We start from the raw sequence: 15,004 nt of genomic DNA, 5'->3' as shown, positions 1-15,004 counted from the left end.
GTTTTATTTGACCATTGCAGTGGCAGTTGCTCCTGTTTTTCTGAAGTACCAGGGCACTTGTTTTTCTTAGAATTGGGTTGATGTCTAATACATACATTACTGATCTATTGCCTTTTCACAGATTCCTGCAAAAAAGTACTAAAAGACAGCCTACAAAGTTTAAGACTCTGTATTACTTTGAAACAGAAATTACGTAGCTGAACAAGATTCAGTGGTCTCCGGCACATTTAGTCTTAGAGACAAAAAGCTTAGACAGCCTGCTCTAATCAGGGAGAATTGATGGCTTACATTTGAGAAGGAAGATTACCAAACTGGAAAAATCCTTACACTGCTCCTAGTACCAAGGGAGAAGGGCTGCATAACATGGGAAATGTTTGGCTTTCGGGATTCCCAGCTGTCTTGTGTTGACTGCATTTTTAAAAAGTTTCCTCCAGCTTTTATTTTTAGAAAACTGTTCTCACTGTGCTGCTCTTTTCCTCATGTTTTTGTTTATGCTTCCTCAGAAGCAATACCTATTTTAAAAGTGAAGAAACCAGGGTAAGCTTTATTTTTTAGCAGTTGATGTGGGAGAAATTCAGCCTCTTGGAAGAAAGTTTAAGCTCTGTGAGTGTGATCAGTCATCTCTAAATACCAGTAGAAGTTCTGGATTGTCAATTTTTCCTAAATTAGTGCAGTAATCAGCAAATCTAACCTCTCTAAAATAATGTTCAAAGGATTCATTACGTAATTTGGTCTATAGCACATTACTCAGCTTGGAAACAATATTTTAGAAGGTGTTTGATCTTGATCCACCACTTATTTAAAAAAAAAAAGCACACATAAAAAAAGGGAATAAGAATGTTTTTAAGAAGTTCTGAAATAATTTAGTTTGTTTCCTATGTTATTCTTGCAAGTATTTATGCTCTATAACTGAGAAAAGTGAGAGGAAAAGATGGTCAGAATATGCTGACTACAACTGTAGTTTTTCCAGCAGTGTGTGTTGTACCATGGAAGTAGTTGAGAACTTCCTTCCTCTGCTCATTTATGTTTGTTTGGATAACACATTTAATAGAAGTGGCTATTAGGAGTTTCACCACTTCTGGAAGGGATGGTCAACTGGGAAGTTATATATGTGAAATACAGGATACCCCCATCTGCTGGCTCCCCCAGTTTTTTTCAGACACTTTGGCACATGTCTAATGACTACTTTCATTTTCTGTTTGTTGCCTGAAACCTCAAAGGGGAGATGGAAATATAGTCTTAATATTCATTTTACGGTCTGGGACTTTTTTCCAAATCCAATTAAGTGCCGTGGAAGGGTGCGTACAGCAGCGGTGTGGCTAACGTTTCCACTGCGCAATTACATTGTACTGGAAGCCATATCTCCTAATGTGCTTTGCTATTAGAATAACACAACAGTTCTGTCCATGAAAAATTTTTGTGACTGACTACACAAGGATATTACTTATGTAGTGCTTCTCAAAGCCCTTCTGTCACTTTTGTGGGGTTATGTCAAACAGCAGTCCACCCCAGTGTTTCCCAGACTGATGGGCTCTTTGATGAAACTCAGTACCTTGAGGTGGCCTGTTCCGTTTTCTGTTCCCTTTCACTTTGCGTGCTAAGTAAATCGTTACTGGACCAATGCCTGCACCTTCTGTCTAGACTTCACCTTCATTAGTAAGCAATTAATAAGGCTTACACATGGAACTTTCCCACCATTGCTTTCTTCAGAGGCTAATCATATCTCTTCTAAAGGGCAGTTTCTTTGTTCTTGTTGCTTTATCTAATACTGTTAAGTTTAGCTTTCCCAGAACATTAATAATATGTTTACACAGATTTTTTTTTTGTCCTGCGCCAGGTCAAGTGCTTTTCCCAATTAGTACCATTGTAATTGGGATGACCGAGATTTTTGACACACTGCTAGCTGTGAAGTCGTTTTAACAAAGTTTTGAAAATGTTGGTGTGAGTAGTCATGAAAACTTGGGAGTTGGTAGAGATAAGGTGCTTTATCTCTGGGAAGCTGATTATAATCCTGACAGAAAAGTAAAGGCTGAAAATCACAAGTAGTTTTGGACAAGCTAGTAGTTTAAATTCACTTTGTAGTTCATTTCCATTGCAATATTGTCATCACATGTTATGCTAAAGACTACTTAAGTGTTATCAAAGATCTATAAGAGTTATATTGGTTCTGCTTTAATCTTAATACGATGGTGTGCTTTATGTCTTCAAAAAAGAGGAATTGTGGGCTCCAATATTTTATTTCCTTTTCAAAAAGACAAAAGAAAAAAGCGTCAGAAAAATCTGTGTAATAGAAGTTTGTAAGATACTCAGTTTTCCAGCAGATACTAAAATTCTGTTGCATCTTCTCTTGGCTTCCTAAGGGAAATCCTAAGAACAATGGTAAGAAATGAGATCTGCTTCCTCAGTTTTGCATTTCTGTCCAGGTTTGTAAGAGGAGAGAAACTAGACCAACCTGATTGTTAGCTGATACAAGTTCTCACTGTGTTTGTTTGGATGTTTAGGGACTTCTGGGTGACCGAGGACCTCCAGGGCCACAAGGCCCCAAAGGAGTTGAGGTAAGATGGAAAAACTACCCAAGCAAGAGATTATGTTTAGAAGAAAAAGTTGTGAGGGGTAAAGGGGTTAGACAACAATGGTTAGGTGTTTTTGGTGTTGTCATGCAAAATTTCAAGTTTCTTTTGCATTTTGGCAGGTGTTGCAAAGAGGTTTAGCAGCCTTAGGTTTTTTAGGCTGTGCATCCATTACGTGGTTTATTTTCGTTATTTCAATGGAATCTCCGATAATATGTGTCCGGAGTTGGATGTGGTTCTTTTAGTTAAACTGGGGAGATGGGAGGGTGGGGAGTGGTATGGAGGTAGAAACCATATGTCAATTTAATTACAGTATCCTAGATACACTTAAGTAAACAGTTAGACCCCTATTAACTGAAGGGGGAGGAAGGTGGCTCTTCACCTTATAAATTTATTGAATATTCTTAATTCATTATCATAAAAATAAAAACTCATGTCTCTTAGGCTAAAATTAATTAACATTAGAAATAATTTAATCAGTGATTCTGGGGATAGACCTTTAGACTTCTAAGTAGCGTAATTATGGGCTTCCATGACAGATATTGAGTGAGTAAAAGCTAACAGTGGCAAAATGATCTGTTTAGTTAGAAGCCAGGAAGCTGCAGATAGGATTTCTTAATTCCTCCGTTTCCTATCGCTTGTAACTGAAAAGGTTGTGTACAACTTTCTCTAAAACCTGGAGAAAATCTTCCATATTGAGGAGGATCAGTGAACCATAAAGTGATCACAGCATGACATCCTGGCACGGCATTGATAGAAATCCATGCTTTAATATAACTGTGTAATGAGTGAAGGCTGAAGAGTTAACACTGCAGTTCCCCATCATGCATAACTGTATCAGTGCGCTGCCCAGCACAATCACAGTGTCTCCTTTCTTTTACACACCTGAAAAGCCCGACCCCCAGCCTCCCTCCATCCCTGAGAAAAGACAAGGATAAACCCTGGCACAATGGCTTGGCTAACTTAGTTTCACAGCCTTTCTGGCTGCATCTAGTGGCTACATAGGGCATGGCTTTCTGGCTAATGAATATGTCTGAAATCAGATTAGTCTCTCTTACAGTGTTTCTATCGGACTTGGACTCATACAAACACATATGAAGCAAATTTAAGATGATACAATAAATACCAAGGATTATCTGCAGATTTTCTTTTTTAAAGATAGACTTGGCATCAAGATTATTGAAGTCCTGATTTCTTTTAGGGAGAAGTAGGACCAGCTGGACCTATTGGAGGAGTCGGCCCAGGAGTAAGTATAAGTAATTTTGTTAGGGCAGAGTATTTTTCAGCAGAAGTACTGCTTTAAAAGGTAAATTTACTGTGAGAAGTGACTGTGTTAAAATGGCATCTCCTGAATAAATATGTCTCTTTCCTCAGCACATGCTCAAAGCAGAGCTGGGAGGAGAAATTATTTTCCATACAAAGGATTTGAAAGGAAATCACAGCCATGGTGCACAAAATAAAATTTTTGAAAAGGAGAGTCAATAACAAACTGCTTATGTTGGTCCTTTGAGACAGATGAAAGCACCATGCACTTCCTAGGGACTGAATCAGCTGATATATCAAAATATTTAAACTGGGGAAGAACCCACCATAAGACTTGGCTTACAGAGAGAAATATAAAGGACTGATGCTTTAAGAAATCGTTTTCAAACTGATCTGGTAGATAGTTGCTGAAAACAGTAAAGCTGGAATGTTACAATGCTGTTTGTGCTGACATGTTTTAAAAGATAAAAGTTTAAAATTAACAACTAATTTTGTTAGTTATAAAAATGTTCTAGTGTCTAAGAGTATTTTAGTGGACTTGATTCTTATTTTTAGAAAATTTCTAAGCTAAAAATGAATACTAGCCTGCAGTAGGGACTAAGGGAGTGTTGCTAAGTTTATTGAAAGCAATATGATCATCTGCCTTTACTTGATTTGCCTATGTGTGGTAATCACTGGCTTGGTCTTCATTTTGGATGACTTCCCATTTCTTGCATGAACTTGGAAAAGTCTTTCCCATTGTTTCCAGGTTTTAGAGTGGCTATATTCCTGTCATTTTTCCTATTCATTAGCTAGTCAAAGTTGGCAATTTATTTTCTGTTAGAAATAATATTAAGATGCTTATTTGCCACATGGATTAGGTGTAAACAAACAAACAAACAAAACCTAAAAACCTTCTTTTTTTCCAGCTGAGGAAAACATGCAAAAAATTGAACAGAATTTCAAAACACTTTGTGACTCAGTTCAATATTCAGTTTAATCTGCCTGAGCTTCTGCCAGAGCCTCATGGAAATTTTTATTCTGGCTGCATCATACTTTGAGTCTCCTCCTTGGGCAGGGTTTCATGGCTGGACAGCATCTCCCGTGTTGTGCTGTGGCAATTGGAAAAGAAGATGCTGCAGCGGGTGACTCATGGGCAATGAGACACCTACCTTCACATTCTCTGCGTCACCAGGCATGCACAGGCCACCATCAGCTGGTGTCAAAGTGACCCAAGAGGAAAAATTTCTGTGTAACCTAGCAAACTGAAATATTTTTCATCTATTTTGGGTCAGTTTGACCTAAATTATTTTGGTTTTGATTTCTCTCAATGGGAAATGTGCACACCGTTGGCAGCCAGCACCATATGGCTCCCTGGTTTTTCTCTCTCACAACAAGCTGTTGAGAGAAGAATGCATGGATCTGAGGTGGCCCCCAGGGTTGCTGTCTCCAGACATTTTTTAGTACCTTGCTGGCTAACATCCCCTCCTGAAATGAGAGGTAGGGGAAATGGGAATTTTGCATGATGGGGAGCCCTGCCTGTTTTTCCCCCTCATCCCATCTGCTCTCGCCTGAATTCTACGGCTTCTGTTGGCTCCAGCTGTTTCACAGCTCCAGGCCAACTTGTTCGCACTGCTGCTCTGAACTCTGCTCCCATCTCTGCTTGTCCTTGCTTCTTCACTCCTGCTTGTAACATAGACTCTGTGATTACATTGGAGAGAGAGAGTCCCAATCATGAAGTTGTTAAATCTGATATAGTTTAGCAGGACTGAATCAGTAAGCTGCTGAACACATCTGTCTTTTTAAATTGTGCTTGCTTGATTGCAATTTCACATTCATTTGATTTACATAGGCTTTGTTCCATTTCCATTAAAGGAGTTTAAAAAAGTAAATGCTTACATCTAAAAGTAAATGCTATCAAAATTGTGTTTTTACTGTACTAATTAAATAGCCATGGGGGGCAGGGGAGGTCCTGAAGGAACCTGAAGAAGTGGTCTAGCCATACTTGGCCCCGAGGCACCATCAGCTGTCAGCTATGCCTTTAGCTGACAGATGTGTGTCTAACTTGTTTTTTGCAGCCTCCAGGGGTGAGGTTTCTTCATTCTCCTTGGCAATCTGCTTCAGTCCTTTGCCTGTTTTGCAGACGGTTTTTCTAATGTCTAGCCTTTCTATCTGAAAGTATTGCCTGTGTCTTTCTTGCTACAACCCATCGTGAAGTGAAAGGAAGCACAGGTGGTTGCTGCTTCCTGAAAGGGAATGGCAGAACTTCCAGCTAATATTTTAGGAAACAGACATTTCCTTTGGGATTACCCTGCCCTGGAAGAGTAATTTTCTCAGGGGTTTGGAAGCAGAAAAGCAGCCATTCCTAGTTTAACCTTCTGTCAGTGGCTTTTCCTTGATGTGTAATTTACAATTGTATTGCATTTCTGTTTAAAGCCAAATCTGTGTGTTTCAAATTGCTTTACCAGTTAAATCCACGTGTTCCATTTTTTGATCAACTTGCATCTGTTGTGTGTCCTTTGCAGCTAGTACATAGCTGGGGTACTACAGCCAAGAAACCTTTACAAGTTGTAACTTCAATTCAGTTCTGATAAGACTAAAATTATCAAGGTAGTTAATAGCGACCACTAGTTTTCTTTCAATGAATTTCATTTAAAACATTTTTATGTTAGTCTTGCTCTCTAGAAAGACCTTAAGGTTCTTTGCAGCAAAGTAGTTAAACAGCACGAAGTAACCTGCAGAAGCCCGTCACTTGTTCTTTGCTAAGCCTAGTGGAAAGACATGACTTGCTTTATCTGGGTCTCTCAGAACTTCTCTTCACGATCTTTTCTCCCTGCATTCCTGGCTGTGCCATGTTTTAATCCATTGGCAAAAACAAAAGTCTGTTCCTAAAGCAGTGATATTTGGTGGAACTTGTAGGACAAAAGGAAATCACTCAGGCAGGCAGAGAGAAAATGAGAGAGATAAAAAGGATTAATATGAGCAGTCATGGAACCTACTAAGACAATATTTCTCTAAGAAATATAGAGAATTTCTCAGGTGCCCAGAAACTAACACACACATTGTGCTCTGAAAGACAGGCACAGAGCAGCCAGAGCAAAAGAGCCAAAGGAAAAAATCCCATCTTTTTTGAAGAAACCTGTTCGTTATCTGTTGCTTTAGTTGCTCTTGTCTCAGGACAGCAGACGTGGAAAGGAAAGCTCTCATTATAGAGTCCTGTGATTGCAATTATTCAGTCTGCTGGAACAACAACTGATAATTTCGTTTTAGCAGAAATCTGCGTCTTTTTGTTACTGAATCATTAAAATGTTGAATTAATTTTCTTTCTCCAGTTGTCAGGCTTCAGTGATCTCATTAGGAACTTGCTCAAGAGCCAGATCCAGTCCATTGGACCTTTACTTTTGGACTAGGGTCTTTGCCTCAGAGCAGGTGGAGAAAGTTTGTCTAAGCAGGGCTATGCTGTTCAGATAACCAAATGGATAGGCCATGTTGTAGATGAAGTAAAGTATACCTGGAGGAAAAACGACCTCCTAAAAGTGAGACATAATAAGTTATAAACATCTAATTGAAAATTCAGGAGAAAAGCATTCTGGGTTTTATGCCTTTGTGGGTCTATGTGAGTGACAACAGAGGGAGGGATGTATCTTATAAAATGCTTCAAAGGATCTCGTCACTTCATGGCCTCCTGCTCTGATTGATGTTGCTGTATTTCTTCCAGGTAACAATGTTATTAACTGAGTATCAGAGCAACAAGATCTATCAGCAGCAAAATGCTAGTGGAGAGACATGAGGGTTAAAATAATCAATTCGATGAACAAAGAGGAGAGGATATTTGAGCTGATTTTGTCTGGTTGAGGAAGGACAGTTATGACACCAGTCCCTGAAGTCTAAACATCAAATTCTGTTAGTGTGAGTCCCTGTTCTGCTGGAATTGGCCAGGAGAGAACATGACCGTACCTTTTCTTTGTCTCCTTAATATGTTTTTTAAAGTGAAATTGAAATGTGTTTGATTCTTGGATTGTGACTGTTTTTCCTCAGTGTTAACCGCTGTAAGAGTTAATACAGATTCTGCTTACTGTGCTAGTATTTGCTGTAATAATCAACAGCGTATTTTCAGATGTGGATTTATAAATACATTAGCTCAAATGTTGGTATTAAATATTACTAAACTGTACATTTTTGAGTGCACATATTTTGATAAAAACAAACTGGGATGAAATTACCTTTTAAAAATAAAATATTTACAATATTTTATTCTAATCATTATTTCAGGGAAAGTCAGGACAGAAAGGTTTTGTAGGTGATCCTGGACCAGAAGGTTTAAAGGTAAGTGATGGTTTTATGTATGAAATAAAATGTGTTTGGAATATCAACTGTGTACAATTATACACTGCTATATACAGTGGCATGCCAGTGAAAGGATATGAGTATACATGCTTCCATATAATATAAATTTATATCATACTGGTGATTCTGCTTTCTTGGAAGATCCCATTTTGGAAAAGAAGGAAATTATGCAGCTCTAGGAGGCAGGGATGTGTAAGCAAAGACAGCACCTGCTAAAATGAGATCTAGCTGCCTGGGGATGTGGGGGTGGCTGGGCCTGGGGGCAACAAGGGACCCAGGGCAGTTCCTGCACTGACAGGACTTTGGGGATGTGAGGGGGGACAAGATGAAGTGCTGCAGTTTGAAAGAGGAGCTTGTGGCAGTAGAATTTCTCAGTGCTGAGTTGCAATCTGAGTAAATGGTACCCAAATCACTGTTCATCAGGGCACTGAGATTATAGTCATAGCCAGATAATTAATAGTGCATATACGCCCAGCTTCCACTTGTAAAATACATAGCAAAATGTTCTGGAGTTATGTAATGTGACTTGCAGCATTATTAAGTAGAATAGAATTAATTAAAAAAATACTTAATGCCAGTTCCAAGCTTTTGGGGGAAGGGAGAGAAGTTTGTTAAAAATGTCATTCAAATGTCAATTTTCCTAATATTTCATAACAAAATTAAAGTTACCAATAGTGTGCACAGGTAACATTTACTTTTGAAGTAGTTGTGAAATAATGAAGGTAATTTGCAGAAAGGAAGATGTAAATAAAAACTAAATCATTCATGTATAGTGTTTGCTGACAATGTATTTAGTGAACCCTTAATACATAGTTTTCATTTTTCTGGGTAAGTCCTAAATATATTAGGACAGTGCTTACATCTTTTTACAAAATCAAAATTAGCCACTGACAAAATTAAATTTTTGCTGGTTGCTTAATTTTAGCTTTTAAAGTTTTAATTGGCAGATGTAATTTAGAAAATAAAGAGGCTCCTAGGAAAATAGAGGACTTTAATAAACACATATGCAAAAAATTACTTTTCTAATGAACTACATCCTCTGTTTTCTACATTTAACAGGGAGAACACGGAGACCAAGGAAATCTTGGAAAAACTGGTGAAGCAGTAAGCTTGAATTGTCTTTCTGGTTTTATTTTTATTTCTATGTTTATTTGAGAGTGAATGAGTAATTTGTTGCAGTAACTTTCTGATGAAGTTTGCCTTTCTTTGAAGCTGTAGTAGGTTGGCTATACCTTTGTGGTCTTTCAGAATCATACTATTTAAAGAAATTCCCCATTTTAAGTATTTTCAGAGTTAATTCTGCTTTTTTCGTAACAGGTTGAGGGAACATTACAGGTAGTTGTAGGGATCTTCCAAAGCACGTTTGAGTAAATGAATGAGTGATCCTTTTCCACTGAAATCATTTGAGAGGCAACATGTAGACTGAGATATATTTTGCAGACTTGTTCTGTCTGCCCTCCATAAAATCACAGAGCTCAAGGTGACCTTGAGGTGACACGTAGTCCATCCTCTACTGCTTAGGCAGGATCAGTTATCTTTATATCACTTCTGATAAATATTTGGATAACCAGTTATTAAAAAGCTCCAAGAATGAAGGCTCCATGACCTGCAGGCAGCCCAGGGCTTCTTTATCTTTATTTTTTAAAAGTTCTTCTAATTGTGTAACCTGACTCCCTTCTGCTAGAAACAGCATTTTACAAATGATGATTGTTATTGTGTGCCTCCTTCATTCTTTTCAGGCTAAACAGTCCCAAGTCACTTAGCCTTTCATGTTTTCTAGGTAATTTAAGTTCTTATTCTCCTGTAGACTGTTTCCAAATCATCTAAACATCTGTGACTCCAGCTTGCTGCCCAAACTGTTCAGACTGGTGAGAGAAAGGAAAAATTGCTTCTTACAAGCCATATTCTTGCATAGATATCCCCATTTTTGCAATAGCTTGTTGTTATTTGGTTTGTGATCCACAGTCTCCAATCCTTCTTTTTTAAAGTCATTATCTTTTCCAGTTCTTCCACTGTAGGTGCTTTTTTAGTTGATAATTCACTTAAACATACTGCCTTGCAATTCTCTCTGCTTAATTTCATCCCCTGCCCTTTTGTATTTTTAACTTTTGTCTGGGAATTATGGGCAGGTGTGAGCTTGTTGACCCATACTTGAGTTACCCAGATGTTGCACAGAACATGACTAAATTGGTTTTGTTTCTTGAGTTAATGTATGCTGAGGAGAGATACTGTACACTGGTTTGGGCTCAGTGCTATACTATTCACATAAACTCTGTTGAACTTAGACAGCAGTCAGAGTGAGCTCCCCATTGTCTGCAAAATACCAGACATACCCTAGACAGCTCATCAAATGGTTGGTTACTGCTGAAATTTTCAGAACTGCTTGTAAGTCAAGTCCAGCTCCTCTGTGCACTCTGAACACTCTGTGCTCCAGGGAAGGGGACTGAGAAGCTGGACTTTCAGTCAGTTGAAAGTATCTGCTTAGACAGGAACTGATAATGCCATATAACGCCATAAGGTCCACTTAAAAGTCAGCCAGCATCTTTAAACGTAGCAACTGTACTTAGCAGCAGCTTGATCTGTAGCTTTGTTCAGCAGTTGATACATGGAAAAACCTTCATTTTGTTAGGTTGTAATCAGAGTTATAAAGCAATAGTTTCCTTTCCTTATGATACCATTTGGAAATCTGGGGGTTTTTATATTGCTGAATGATTAGGGCAAATGTGGATGAATACCGGAGAATGAGGATGTCACGGTAGAGGGGAATGAGTGGGACATCATAACACTACATTGCTTTTGTGGAGAGATGCAGAAATGACCCCTTATGGGCACACAGTAATATAATCTCCTGTCCATACAACCAACATTACTCTGACAACATTACACTTGCTTTTTTGTTTCCAACAGTGTGCAAAATGAAGCTTTTATTACATATAAATTCTGTTTTTCAGCCTGTAACATGTTAGGGAAAATTGATAGCATTTACTCTGTTGTACAGTGCCACATGCACCAATATCTTCAACAAAAGACAAAGCTAAGCTCAATCCTAAGTCACTACATTAATAATAGTACATAAAACAGTCACAGAAGCTAATTACTTAACCTTAAGTTTCTGGATTTGTCATGGTTTTGTTTTGCTCCTCAGTGAACTTGAATTCAGTGCACACATTTTCCACAGCTCAGGTATTTTGTATGAACATAGTATCATTCACTGCTAAATGAGCTCCATTCTAATACAAATATGATATTTACTAGCTCAAATATGTAATCAGTGATTATATGTTGCAATGATGATTAATAAAATAATCATACTAACTACCTAACTGTAGTCAGGGACAAGCTGCAAGAATAAAATAACAATTATTCTTTGTGCCAAAAGAGGGGATGTTGCAGCACTGTTGCAGTGTTATAAAGAAAGATAATTATAGCCCATCGTTAATTACCACTTCCCACACTTGCTGTTTGGATAATTTGTATATGATACAGGATGACATGAGATACCCGAGAACTGAAGTGGTTTATAAGCTACTGATAAATACTCTTTATTTTTACTTGTGGATTGTAGAATGTCTTCTGCTTTATTTACATGCATTTTAATCAAATGAGCTTCACAGGCCCTTGATCATCTTATAGTACCTTTGTATTATCTGGGAGCAGAGGACTAATGCCCACTATGTGGTCTTTAGGGGGATAATATATATTATCTTGTGGTTAAGGCCAATGGTAAAACACCAAGAGCAGGAGACAGCCTTTCAAACACACTCAGCAGAACTCGCAGGAAGACCTTTCAAAATCCCTTCCCTTCACTTTATTCACCACTGTAATATGTAGCAGTTAAGCTTTTCCTAAGTAAATTAAAAAGTACTAGCAGGAAGAGGATGGTTTTTCTCATATGCAGAAAATGGTTTTCCAGATGTGAGTCCTGATGCAAAATATTCACTTCTGTATGCTTTGGATGCAGTTTTTACTTGCAGCTTCTCACCAGCTTCTGTTTGCAACAAGTAATTTTTAGTTTCCTTGGTGTGCAGAGAGAATCCAAAGTTCTTAATTCACAGATAAATCCACTCCTTGCTATTCAGTATTGGCTCTGGTGGCATACATGATGACTTCAGGACATCTCTGGAATCAAACATGGACACACAAAAAAAAAATGTTTGAAAAACAAAAGACAAAGTACAAATGCTGCTAGCTGCTGTCACAGATTTTGAGATGGAGCCCAAAAGACGGTATGGAGTAAGGCATCCGTCCTTATAGATGCCTTGTGAAGTTTGCGTTACCAAATGGTTGGTGACACCAAATACAAAGAGGATTTGTACAAATAGCACTAAACAATGTGCAATTACTGTACAATTTATTTAATAGTAAAGGCAAAGGGAAAAAAAAGTTACTAAAAAGTTGATAGGAAGTCCAATGTCTAATAAAATTCTGTGTGTATGTTTTCTTCCTTCTGTGCCACCCCTCCACTTTGGCTTATCTATTGGTTGTTGTTTATTCATGATCTTTATTGACTGAGTTACAGTATATGATATACTTTTAAGCCCACAGTTGAAATATCTGATATTGTTTTTTTTAGCAGTGGGGAATCCATCATACTATTCCAGTTCTCCAAAAGAAAACTAGTGCATTTCCTGAATAAGCTGTCAAAAGAAGCAATTTTGCAATAATAAATCCTGTAAATGTTGATTTCATAGCAAAGTATGACATGATGCACATGTGCGTGTCTGCTATTGATACCAAAGGGTTGCACCAATATTTTTCTTCTGTTTCGTTCCATTTTCTTACTTTTCTTGGTGTCATCATCTTCTGTCTTTGACTAATACAACTGTCACTGCTGCCTGAGGTGCCAAAATAGTTACTGCTTTTCTGTAGCTGCTTTTCCAAGTCAAGTACTGCTTAATATCTGCTTAGAAAAATACAGATGGCAACTGTGCACGAGCGGGGACGTTTCAACAGCAGGAGATTGGACCATAATGCTTGGTTATTCAGTCTTAGATGGGATATGTGCTGAAATACAGCTTTGTCAATAGACTAGAAGCTGTATTGTCCAACATTTCTTAGGTTACATGAAGCGGCTGACCCTTTAGAGCACATTTCTGCCAAAGTATTTCTGGATGTTTGTCTAGTGTGGAAACTGAGTAGATTAAATTTATAAAACATTCACTGTGCTCATAAGCTTAAAATGACACACATTTTATTACTAGATCAGGAATGTGCCTAAGATGAAACTTCAGACACTATTCCTTAACAGAGTCTTACAATAAAACTTTCTCTGGCTACCACACATGCCCTGCTAAAGGGGAAGGTGGGCAGGTTCAGGTGGTGCTGCTTGGCTAAGCAAAGCCCAAAGTTGTGATAAGACCCAGCTGTCCTTTGCTGCAAGATAATCAGTTAACTGCAGGACCATCAGGACCAATTGAAGAGGGACTGGTTAAGATGGTGAGAAATAAGGGACAGCAGGCAGAGCAAATTTACACTGCTGATGAGACAAAATCTTTTGGAAGGCACACCAAAGGAAACAACCACTTCAGCTACTGAGAAAATTGCCCTTACAATTAGGGGGAGGAAAATCTCAGTTTGCTGCCATGTGCAACTGGATTTTATATGCTTAGATCAGATTCTATCCAGTGATGGATAGCAAATATTTGAAACCAGCTTCAAACATCTCATACAAATGACCTGTCTGTGTTAAAGTGTCAGGGATGATTTAAGAAAATTATTCATTGCTCAGCTTTTATGGCACAAAATTGAACTCATCTGAACTTAAAACAGTTGCTTGTCAGGGTTGTGTTACTGTTTGGTAATGCTAGTGTTTACCCAGATTGGGCTACACTGAAAAACTAAGTGCAAGATGATTCCAATTTCTCCTTGCCAGCACCATTACAGAAATTCAGCCCTTGGCCCATACACTTCTGAATTAGGAATCACTGACATTTATACGTATACAGACAGAGTACAAGGATAAAACTGTCAGCTGCAGCATGTACAACTGGTGTCAAAAGGACAAACTAAAATAAGCAGAGTTCATGAACACAAATCCTGGAAAAATAATCTTCAAAGACCTGGAAAATTTACATGTCATCAAGTTTGCCCAGTTGCAAATAGTTTTTGAAAGCAGAAGAGAAACCAAGCTGAAATGAGAAGTGCTTCCCCACCCCCGCCAAAAAAAAAAAAAGCTAAAAAGAATAGAAAATTACAATCCAGCAAAGAAGAAAAACCTGATATTCAGGCTGTCAAGGGCAGAAAATGGTCAGCCTGTGAGAGTCTGTGGGAAGGCAAGAAAACGCTGCAGTTAGGCCATGTGCCTAGGAGTTGAGTTGCTTTTGAGAATTCCCATAAAGCAATTACCACATCTCCTGCAGAGGTAAAATTTATCTGGATTAGGCACCAGGGATGCTTAATTCATGGAGAATGGAAACTGCAATTCCTTTTGTTTGAAGGAAAGATTAAATGGGCTTTAACTGATGTTTTCAGGATGCTCAATAGAATGAGTTCTTTGAACTATCATGAAAAGCCTGGGCTTTGGGGATATGCAAATGAGAATTGTAAGCCATAGGCCACAAGAAAAGTCAGTTAAGGAAAACCTTTTTTTTTCCAAAGACTGGTGAATGCATGGGGCATTGCCAAGGGTTTCAGAAGAAGGAACTAGTTCAGTTGCTTTCAGAAACCTATTGGATACAGATTAATGTAAGTTCTATGAAGATCTTATGGTGAATTGTAATAATGATACTTCTGTGTCTATGTTGTGCTTCTTGTTTTTACCCTAGATAAACTGATATACTATCATTGCTGCTAGGTCTTTCTCTCAAGAAGAGTGGGTAAACAGGTTACAATATCTGGAGGTTAGC

The 15,004-nt window shown here is 38.2% G+C and overlaps 1 protein-coding gene across 1 annotated transcript in view; it reads left to right on the top strand.

Moving 5' to 3' along the window:
• COL24A1 (collagen type XXIV alpha 1 chain) overlaps positions 1–15,004 on the top strand; it is a 149,707-nt gene that overhangs the window by 72,208 nt on the left and 62,495 nt on the right. Inside the window, exons 21-24 of the mRNA XM_075156204.1 lie at positions 2,502–2,555; positions 3,772–3,816; positions 8,085–8,138; positions 9,219–9,263. Coding sequence (XP_075012305.1) covers positions 2,502–2,555; positions 3,772–3,816; positions 8,085–8,138; positions 9,219–9,263 — 198 coding nt within the window. The remainder of the gene's footprint in view (positions 1–2,501; positions 2,556–3,771; positions 3,817–8,084; positions 8,139–9,218; positions 9,264–15,004) is intronic.

Source organism: Calonectris borealis, chromosome 8 (assembly GCF_964195595.1).
Source record: "Calonectris borealis chromosome 8, bCalBor7.hap1.2, whole genome shotgun sequence".
Taxonomy (NCBI): domain Eukaryota; kingdom Metazoa; phylum Chordata; class Aves; order Procellariiformes; family Procellariidae; genus Calonectris; species Calonectris borealis.
Note: the sequence above shows the minus strand (reverse complement) of the source record. Positions and strands in the feature narration are given on the sequence as shown.